This window comes from Nelusetta ayraudi, unplaced genomic scaffold (genome assembly GCF_046127955.1).
Source record: "Nelusetta ayraudi isolate G7.1 ecotype Tasmania unplaced genomic scaffold, CSIRO-AGI_Nayr_v1 ptg000118l, whole genome shotgun sequence".
Taxonomy (NCBI): domain Eukaryota; kingdom Metazoa; phylum Chordata; class Actinopteri; order Tetraodontiformes; family Monacanthidae; genus Nelusetta; species Nelusetta ayraudi.
The window spans coordinates 94653-105333 of record NW_027466168.1 but is presented as its reverse complement, the minus strand read 5'-3'; the positions used below and the strand labels follow the sequence as shown (position 1 = coordinate 105333).

General features: G+C 47.1%; 1 protein-coding gene across 1 annotated transcript; it reads left to right on the top strand.

The window, feature by feature from the left end:
- Window positions 1-4891: 4891 nt before the first annotated feature.
- Window positions 4892-9708, top strand: LOC142903766 (angiopoietin-related protein 7). The gene is made up of 9 exons (XM_076049582.1): window positions 4892-5190; window positions 5450-5732; window positions 6426-6641; window positions 7868-7984; window positions 8073-8184; window positions 8292-8429; window positions 8568-8784; window positions 8945-9140; window positions 9226-9708. Exons 2-9 carry the CDS (start codon window positions 5541-5543, stop codon window positions 9370-9372), a joined length of 1335 nt encoding a protein of 444 aa, XP_075905697.1. The 5' UTR covers window positions 4892-5190; window positions 5450-5540; the 3' UTR covers window positions 9373-9708.
- Window positions 9709-10681: the final 973 nt, after the last annotated feature.

Genomic DNA, 10681 nt, shown 5'->3' with positions numbered 1-10681 from the left:
ATTAGCGGGATGAGTAAGAGGAAACGGACTGCGAGGCCCCGGAGCCACGCTGCTGCTGACGCCGGGATCTGAGTCAGAGTGAAAAAAAACACAGACGCACACGACGACGGCAGGTTGCGAAACCTCAATAGAGCACGTTGGGGCCTCTTTTGTGTCAGGTGGCTACAAAAGGGAACTCGACAATCGAGTTTGTGATGGTTCCTAAATGCGATTGGCTTGGCCTGTCACGACCCACAGACCCAAAGAAAGGTCCGGGATTTGAAACATTGGACAGAATTCGGAAAGTTGGCAAATTAGAGTTTTTGAAATGGAATTTTGAACAACCCATAACAGATCAAAGTTAATTTTATTGTCAAATTTTGGTGCAATTATCTCAGATTTTCCAACAAATCATCCTATTAATATATTTTATTAGGAAACAAAACATGAACAAATGAGTTGAACATCTTGCACAGGAACACCAAGGCCTGTCTCCCTGCTGAATGTGCCAAAAACACCCCCAAAAAAACAGCCGGCTGCCAAGCCCAGGCTGCATTCGGGGCACGTTTGCAAATGCAAGGCTTTCAGGTTGAAGTCACGCATTAGGGCGAACCGGGGCTTCGCTCACAGAAGAGTCAGCGAGTGCATGGAGTTGGGCGGGGGGCGTCTCGGATGACGGAGGTGGTGGAACAGCCGGCGTGGGTAATGCAATCGATGGAAAAGCAGGCTCTGGCCCTGGTTTCCAGGTATGAGAGCGTGTAGGGTGGAAGGAGGGGACGGGGGAGGAGGAACCTATTAAACATTCATCCACCACTTCACGGAACTGGAAAAGTAGCCACACGTCGTGTTCCTGCGAGCAGGCTTAGAGCAGAAGCTTTGGAAATATTCATGCAAAACCACAGAGTTTGATGTAGTTTGTGCAGGTCTTTTTGTATTTTTCAGACGCAGGTGAAGGTTTCCTTTTTTTGTCGTTATTGTTCTTTTCCATTGTTTTTTCTTCTTTTGACTCGTTACGCCCTGAGGCCAGGTGAACCCCGGCACATCGAAAGAGGAGAAATGTCGCGGGATATTCGATCTGCAGGCTTTGTTTGTCCATAGGCTGAGGTTAAAAATAACGCTTTTTTTTCTGAGAATCAACAGGTTGCAGGAGTTCACGGCTAATTTTGTGCGGTTGAAGCCTCAGGGATTGGCTGTGATTGCGTCAATTATCATAGATAGTCTGCAGAGTCTGCACTCAAGGCAAATTTCACTTACTGTTATTTTACAGTGAAAAAAACAAAAACATCTTTGTAATCAGGCCGATATTTGTTTCTGTACATATTTACAGGCAGGGGAAAGGTAAAAATAACTGAAGTGATTATATATATCTGGATAGGGAGGTAAGAAAAAAAAGTGGAGGGGTTAGAAACACACTCACCTTTTTAATGTGTAGCAGGATTAGTAGTGAAAGAGAATGGATGGATTTATGAATGGTTGGATGGATTCCAGGGTGCTTAATATTTCAGAAAACCCCTGAAGTAGAAACACATCCGGCAGGATTCAGGTTAGTTGATTTAAATACGAGTTTCAAAAATATTAGATCTAGAAAATGAGGGCACTTTTTCTACTTGTACGTGTTGTATTAGCTGATAATCTAATCTTTGGTTGTTGATCCACCAGGATGATGTTTTTTTGGGGGGGAATCTTTCAGGCAGGTTGAAGACGACAACACCTGGTGTTGATCTCCTTGATTGGATGTCAGGCTTCAGTTCACCTGGTGTGCCATCGTTAGCGCCTTGATGAGCCTCACCTGTGTCCTCCTTCTGTCCCCTTGGATGAACGCTGCAGAGCTCTTATTTCTGTGAGGGACGTGTAAATTGTCGGGTTAAAACCATTAAAAGTGAAGCGCAGCTGCTTTGCAGGTGTGTCACTGCAACGTTTGCAAAGAGTCTTGTTGTTTATTTTGGTCGAAGATGTAACATTTAAATGAAAAGGAACTTAAATCAAAGTTTTAAAAAAAAGAGCCAGTTGCTCAACAGTATAAATGAAATAGCTTCCAGACCCCTGGCAGCAGGTGGCGCTACCTCTCGCCTCGTACTGCTTCCAGCATCCCTGGATACTTGGAACTCCTCAAACGAGAGCACTCGCGTCTGAAACATCAAAGACGGCCGTCGTCTTTGTAGTCGGAATTTCTTGTTTGCTCTCTTGTGGGTTTTTTTTTTCTGCCTTTCGGTTCCTCTCATTCACTCGGACGCCGAGTCCCTGAGGTGCATTCAGATAATGAGGTAGACAGGATGCAGCAGAAGTCTATCTATCTGCATATATATATATATGCAATCCTATAAAAATGACTTGCGACAAAGACTTGAAAAGCCACAAGTTTCATCTGAAAAAAAGGAATAAAAGAAAATCATAAAGCTTCAGCTGACACCAAGCGGAGCAGCTCCTTCCTTCTCTTCCTCGCTGCCTTCGTCTCCTCCAGCTGTCTCTCCAGAGGAAGCTGCAGCTGCACGCTCAACCTTCTCCTCACACAGAGCAGCCGAAGACATGATCATCATCCTTCAACTGACCAGCATTTGTGTGTGTGTGTGTGTGTGTGTGTGTGTGTGTGTGTGTTGCATCACATCATCGTGAGCGAGTGCCTGGCGTGTGATGTGCTTCAGAGATGTATGACGCTGCCGACTGATATCACACCGAGGTTCCTGCTGCTGCCGCCGCATGGATTTCTCACCGACAGCATGTAACATGTGCAACAAGCAGGTGAAGCTCCAAGGCAGCAGGGGGCAGTCATATTGCTCCACACCCTCCTCCAAGGAGGCTTTATTTTTTAAACCATGTATGTTTAACACGCTGGGGGGCTCACGGGTGGACTAATGTTTAGTCATGGGGCCCAGAATTGCTAGCGGCGCCCCCAGTTGGCAGCATGTGGAGGTGACAGTAGACAACATTAATCAGCAATTGTGCTACTGTCACAGATGATGAGGGATTTTTTTTTTTTTTGAGGAACGACACTGAATATATTTAATGAGATCAACACGTCTGAAGGCGAGCTACACTCCTCGCTTACTCCTGCCATGTCACACCGATCTTTCACTGAAATGTCATTCTTCTCGTTCTTGTCGACCTTTTCAACGATGAACAATTCAGCTGGATGACTGAGTTTTAGTTTGTCACAGGCACCTGCTCAAGTTGGAAACTTTTCATTTTTTTTTTTTAAATTTAAGTTCCTACCACTTTTCTCTCGTTTTTTTTTTTGTGAGGCAGCTCTGTTGAAATTGGACTAGAAAAGCACAAGTCAGTATTCGGAGACAGAAAGTCAATTTAAATGGTAATTCTTCAAACCGGATCTTCCTAGAAACGAATGAGGTTGAATTTATCCCTTATATCCAGTTGCCGACGTTGCTAAACTAAACCAACGGGGGTCGACTTGAGAACGTCATAATTTTCTTACTTTAAGTACTCGGTAAATTTGTCCCGACTAAAGGGAAAAGAATTCTGGGAAAGCGGTGGAGTAAAGCTGCTGGCTTCCATACAGCACAGCACTGCTTTAAAATCACAGCAAATGCAATTGGTATGAAAGTTTTAGTCGGGTTTAATGAAAGAGGCAAATTTGCTTCAAAACTTTGTTTTGTTGACATGAATATATACATAGATAGAAATGTTGCACTTAAATTCTTTTTTTTTTTTTCTGCATTATTTGATCCTAATTGTTGTTTGTCCCTCCTGGTCAACGACTTAATTTAATTTATTCATTAATTTTCATTAATTTTTTTTTTTTCAGGCAGGGCGAGCGCGACAACCACACACCTGGTGACCATCTCCTTGATTAGATGCTTGATTAGACGCTCCCAATCACCTGGTGCGCCGCCGCCGCTCGAGCCTTGATGAGCTTCACCTGTGTCCACTCGCTGACCCCTCTCACCTCCACCTTTGTTTCGTGGTCGCTGCAGTTCCAGAGGCCAGTCTGATTTCCAGAGGTTTCCCCCCCCCCCCCCCCCGCCCCCCCCTGTTTTCACGGCTGTGACTGCACACCGAGTTCACAGCGGAACATAAAAATAAAACTGACCGTGAAAGTTCCCGAATTGACGTCAGCGTGACGTTCGGAGTCCTATTCCGACCCGTGTGTGTGTGTGTACGCGCGCGCGCGCACGTTTGACATTTATTGGTTAACCTACACAGGTGGACGTGCGAGCAGGGTTCAGCGTTTGATTTATTTATCGACCAAACGTCACTGAGCGTCCTTGCCTCCTCCTCCTCCTCCTCCTCCTGAACTCAGCCTGCTTGGTGCGTTGGTCCGCTCTATGCTGCCCCCATGTGGCAGCGAACAAAAGGCGTCACGAATCAGACGTCATCGTGTGTGAATTCTTTCCTTCTTTTTCTTTTTTGTGAAAAGAAACAAACATATATGGTGTGTGTGTGTGTGTGTGTGTGTGTGTGTGTGTGTGTGTGTGTGTGTGTGTGTGTACGCGCGCGCGCGCGCCGGCGCTCGTCTCTCTCCCTCTGCTGAGCTGCAGACGTGGGCACAGACGTGTAAAGAGAGTCCCGGTGTCCTGTAATAGGATCAGCACCCCACCCACTCACATCAGCCCTCCTTACCGCTGGCTTTGGAGCGGGATTATTGATGCTTATGCTCGCAGATGCTTCGCCACATATGCATCATGTGGTCGAATACACAAGCAGTGAAAGTTCTCCGTCTTCTTCTTTGATGGGTTTCCAATTAGCATTCTGGTGAAGGATGATTTCTCATTTGCTGGCTTCTCCGACTGCAGCTGCGGAGTCAATCGCTGCTCGTTTTGCTCGAATGCTGCGTGTTTATATGTCAATTACAGAGGCCTCCACTCCAATTCAGTGGATTTTTACAAAGAAATACCCACGATTCACATTTGAAAATGATAAATAAAGAAACCCACACACATCAACTTGAAGATCAATAATTGATTCTGCAGCCTGTTTATCTTTTTTTTTTTTTTTTCTTTGCCTGACGCGTATAATTTTATTATCGCCTATCCGTCAGCCGCCCTCCCTCCCAACGCGGTGAGGAATCCTCTTAGCGGTAGATTACAGGACTAAGATGTCGACAGCGAGCGGCCGGCGGAGGAGCGGCAGTGGGAGGCAGACGGCTGCAGGCTGCAGGAGGTGTAGGCGCTCGCTCGCCCTGACATGGCCCAGGAACGGCGTGGAAGGTGCTCTGCATCTGGGTCGAGGAGCCAACGCCGCCCGAGTGGGCGGAAGGTTTGTTTGTTTGTTTCTGGAGTTTCCTGCTGGATTTTTAAGGTGTTGTTTTCTGTGCTTCTATGTGTGGAAGCTTCGATTTCAAGCTAATTAAGTTCAGTGATTGGCCCAGTTTGAATTTGAGTGTGTGTGTGTGCATGTGCACGTGCACGCCTGTGTGTTTGAGTCCCCTGAGGACAGATGGGGACGTGACTGACACACTCCTTGCTGATTTGTGACAACTTCTCGTGACCTTGACTCCTCTCGGGGTCAAACGCAGGTTTTTCCCGTCCCGTGCTCGCTGAAGGACGACACGCCCCTGCGTCCCGCCCCCCGACACCTCCTCTCACTGACCGGGCACTAACGGAGCGATGGGACGCCGGCGCCAGCTGGCCACGGCCATGTCTCTCCCGTCCTCGTCCTCCAGGGCTCCTCCTGGCTGGAGCGTGTGCTCTGCCCTCTGCATCCTCCTGGCGCTGCTCCCGCAGGACGCCTCCGCCATCCTCAACGCAACCACGCAGCGGAACGGCGGAGGGTCCCAGTGCGGAGACTACAGCAACCAGGTAAAAAAAAAAGAAAAAAAAAAAGAAAAACGCACCGGGGTCAAGTTGAGGGGGTCACCAGGTTGTTGAACTCACGATGCTGCTGCAAAGGCAGAAAGCTCAGTTTTCTCGCCTCGTCTTCTCGTCTTGACAAAGTCTGATCCAAAACCTTTTCGGTCGTCAGTTTCTTTATTTTTTTTTTTGAGTCGTGACAGATGCATACGGAAGCAACTGCCTTTTAAAAATAAAACACTCACGCACACATACAGAAGAAGACGCAGCACAAACAGGAACTGACAGTGAGGCAAACCCTCAGTAGTTTCAGTGGTTTCAGCAGAACTGAAGACAGTTTCTCAAGCGATTAAGAACAAAACAGTGGGATTTTATTTTTGTTGGAAATAATGTTTTCTGTTTTTCCATGAGGGGTTTTGGGGCAAATAGTGTCTGGTGTCAGTCAGTCCTTTCTTTCATGCTGTAGTGTCACATAAAGTGCTGCCACCGGGGACCAAAACTCCTCACTGGGAACTTTTTGTAGCCTTTTGTGCCTGTATACCAACCAAATGTTCCAATTACACTCAGCCTTATCCATTTTGTGACCTAATTCTAGCCTTTGTCTGTTGTATTTTATTTTCTTAAGGTTAATTAAATCAGGATTTTTCTCTCTCTCTCTGTTAAGACCCTCTAATAAGCTCAAACCTCCTCTGCCCCGCTCAGGTGATGGAGGACGGGATGTGCCGCCTGGTGGCCACGCTGCCTCAGCTGGACGAGCAGAAGTGCCCGGACATGTTCCGCTGCACGGACGAGGTCTCCTACTGGCTCCACGAGAACGAGGAGCGCAAGGAGCAGATCGCCGCGCTGAAGGAGACCATCTCACTGCTGCAGGAGGAGCTGAGGAACCACCGGCACCGCATCAAAGCCCTGGAGCTGCAGGTGAGGCCCTCATATCGCCTTAGCGCGGCTGGGTCAACAATCCTGTCAACTGCTTTGTGGGTTTGCTTCGGTCAAGCCGGGGCCTCAGGGGGATGTTTAGACACGTGAAAAAAGAAATTCACAAGAAAATATTCAGGTTTTTTTTCTTTTATATCTTATATATATATATATATATATATATATATATATATATATATATATATATATATATATATATGTATATATGTTCTCATGGGGAACTTTCGTTCTGCGCAAGAGAAAAAGTCAAGACGCTCAAGCACAAGACACAAACATTGAAACTCCTGGTTGTTTGATTTATTATTTAAGAAACAGAGGGAATCAAGGATCATGGAGACTTCTTCTTCTTCTTCTTCTTCTTCTTCTTCTTCAAGTTAGTTTTGTAAACAAGGTGTGGTTGTAAAAATCCAAAGAAATCTTCTTCTTCTTTGTCTTCTCCTCCTCTTTCTTCTTCTTCTTCTTCTTCTTCTTCTTCACGCTCCAACTGGCCCCAGAAGGCAGAGCTGCTGCTCCCTGTGTTTATGTTTGCAGTTGTCCTCCCACTGGGAACACATGGCGCTCTGCATTGTGCACTGTAACCTGGTGCCTCGTCATCCAGCTGGCTGCTGCAGCCTGTCCTTGACCTTAGCCTTTAACAAGATTAGCCTTCTCTGCAGCCCACGTGCTTCCTCGTGTGTGTGTGTGTGTGTGTGTGTGTGTGTGTGTGTGTGTCTGTGTGTGTGTGTGTGTGTGTCAGTCAGTCAGGCAACAGGACCACGCAAACCTCACGTTCAGCCGGACTAGAGTCAAGGGGCCAAAAGTTGACGACGGTTGAAGGCGTTGCGCTGTGTCCGCTTTTAGCAGCAGAGAATCCATCTATCTATCCATCTATCTATCTATCTATCTCTCTATCTATCTATCTCTGTCTGAAATATATTCAAGTTTATTTAAAAACAAGTGCCTCCTTTTGTTGGTTTCAGAAATTCGGGAACGCTTTAACATTTATACCTCCTGGCCAGTAGGTGTCGCACTCGCCAATGAACTGGAGTTGATTTGGAGACTTTTTGTAGAACGATAATAATATTTATTTGCCGTTTGATTCTTATTGAACAAATTCATGGTTCATTTCCACGTTTTTGCCCTTTCCTGTGTGTGTGTGTGTGTGTGCGTGCGTGCGCGTGCGTCCCTGCCTGCCTGCCATGTGATTGGCTGACGACACTCAACGGCAGACTGAGGAGAAGCACGGCAACGTCTCCTTGGAGCAGCGCTTCCATGAGCTGGAGGTTCACTATTCTGAAGCCACCACCCTGCTGCACCTGCAGGGAACCCTGATCCTGGACCTCCAGGTAGCCACGAACCCGCTGTATGGATCGCGGGATTTATTTATGAATCTATATGTATGTTTGGCCTTAAATGCATTTTGTATTTGCTCAGAGCCAGCTCCACAATCTGACCCTCCTGATGGACAAGGTGAAAAGGAGCCCCGGCTGCCTCGGCAACGCCGCCCGTCCCAACACGCTGATGAACGCGGAGGCCCTGCACCCTGGTGAGCACTCAGCATCCAGACACACTCATCTCCTCCACAGAATCACTTTTTATAATCATAATAATGATAATTATTATTATTATTATTATTATTATTCTCCCTGTCAGAGATTCAGCACGTGAGGAATTGCCCCGTTGACTGTGCTTCCATCTACTATAACGGGGTGAGAAGATCAGGCCTCTACACTGTGGTGCCCACCCTGGCTGCCATGCCTGTTGAGGTCTACTGTGACATGGACACAGACGGTGAGTCACATGTACAGTGGGGCAAAATGGTATTTGGCAGCCACCAGACTGGAAACCGAAACTAAACAGCTTCTGCTGTCGCTGCATCATTCATTCCTCTGTTTCCGTGCTCCTCCTGCCCCCCCACCAACCTCCCAGGCGGCGGCTGGACGGTGATCCAGCGGCGCCTGGACGGCTCGGTGAGCTTCGACCGCAGCTGGAGGGACTACAGGGACGGCTTCGGCGACCTGCACTCCGAGTTCTGGCTGGGCAACGACCACATCCACGAACTGAGCAGCCAGGGCGAGTACAGCCTCCGCATCCACCTGCAGGACTGGAGCAACAAGCACAAGCACGCCCTCTACCAGAGCTTCAGGTCACTGCACGCACAGGAGAACACCAGTGATGTTGCTGATGCTGCTGGTGGTTTTGTTGTTTTCCCCCTGGCAGATTGTTGTTACATTAACAATACTTCATGAATAAGACCCATCATCAGCTGACTTGATAAGTGTTTGTTTGTGTTTCTATGTGTGCAGCGTGGAGGACGAGGAGCACCAGTACCGCCTGCACGTCTCGGGCTTCAGCGGCACCGTGCAGGACTCCTTCAGCTGGTACCACGACAAGCAGGGCTTCAGCACCCCAGACAGCGGCAACATCTGCGCCGAGATCTCCCACGGCGGCTGGTGGTACAACCAGTGCTTCTACGCCAACCTGAACGGCGTCTACTACAGGGTACAGCTGACATAAAATGTCGATAATATCTAAAGCTGCAGTGCGTCCTATTCAAGTTGTGACAGTCTACTTCCTGGTCCTGCAGGGAGGCCGCTACAGCCCCAAAGGTCGAGGCTCGCTGGGCCCCGACGGCATCGTGTGGTACTCCTGGAAGGACTCTGACTACTACTCCCTGCGCAAAGTCACCATGATGATCCGGCCGCGCAACTTCAGGAGCCACCTGTCACCCTGACCGAGAGGAGCCGGCGACAACAGCCGGAGGGCGCTGTGTTTGTGTGGACAGTAGAGGAGAGAGGACGGTGGAGAGCGGGGACAGAAGGAACCTGGAACTCTGTTTCAAGCGTCCGGGGATCCTAACTCTTGGAAATTCTTGTAATCCGACTTTTTGTCAGTGCTCTTGTTTTTGTTTTTTGAGATTCACTTTGTCTTTTTCTTCTTCTTTCAAACTTATTGAAAGGAAAGCAGTAGCATTCTAAAGTTGGCACATTGGTCACAAGGGAAATTAGGATTAAAGGAAGAGCTAACTGTTGTTAGCTTGCTTAAATTAATAAGCAAGAGTTGTGGACACTGTTTTTAAGATAAAGGAAAATTAATCTCCAACCTTTATTAAGGTTGCTGTTGTTGGTTTTTGTATAAACTGCACCGTCAAAGAGTTGTTCTTTGATCAACAACACCTGCCACTCATCGAAGACTAAACCCATTGAAAGCAATTATTAATTGTTAATTATTAATTGTTGATGTATTTATTACCGTGTATGCAGCAAGTAAATATTTACATGTGCATTTCTCCTGTTTTTTTTTTTTTTTAACCACATATATTACTTGACTCAACTTGGGTTATTATTAACATTTAACAGTTCACTCACTCTGCCACTGACATGAAACCCTCGGTGGCGTCCTCGAGCTTTTTCTCGTTTTGTCTGCAGCGCGTGCTTGGCTCCAGCTGAAGGACTTTCGGAGAGTCGTTATCAACACTGGGGAGGAGGAGTGGCGGGAAATAAATCTGCTCGAGATAATTGTGACGTACACAAGAACTTTCAAGGGGGTTGTCGCCACCTAGTGGACAAGGCACAACAACCGGCTTTAGTCCAAACGCTCATCCATCCGCCTGGGGGTCTGCTGGAGCTTCTCCCAGCTGTCATGGAGCGAAGGCGTCACCACCACCACCACCACCATGTATGCTTTAGGACTGAGGGAGAACGTGCAAATCAACCGTTTTTATTGGCTGCAAGGAGCTATGTGACATTTATTCGTTTAGAAGTCAATAAACGGTGTCATATATATACGTATGTATATATATATATATAAAATTTATTTTTTTTAATGTACATTCTTCCACCCTGTTCAGACACAACCACTAATAAATACCATTCAAGTCATGCAACTTGTTGATCTCAGTGTACTCCAGGGCTGGGCAAACTTTTTGACTTGTGGGCTGATGAAATACAGCTATTTTATGACTTACTATTAATATGCCTAATATTCTAAAAGGTGCTTTTTAATGACCGCATGTGACACGCGAGACTTTACAGTGTTTCAGT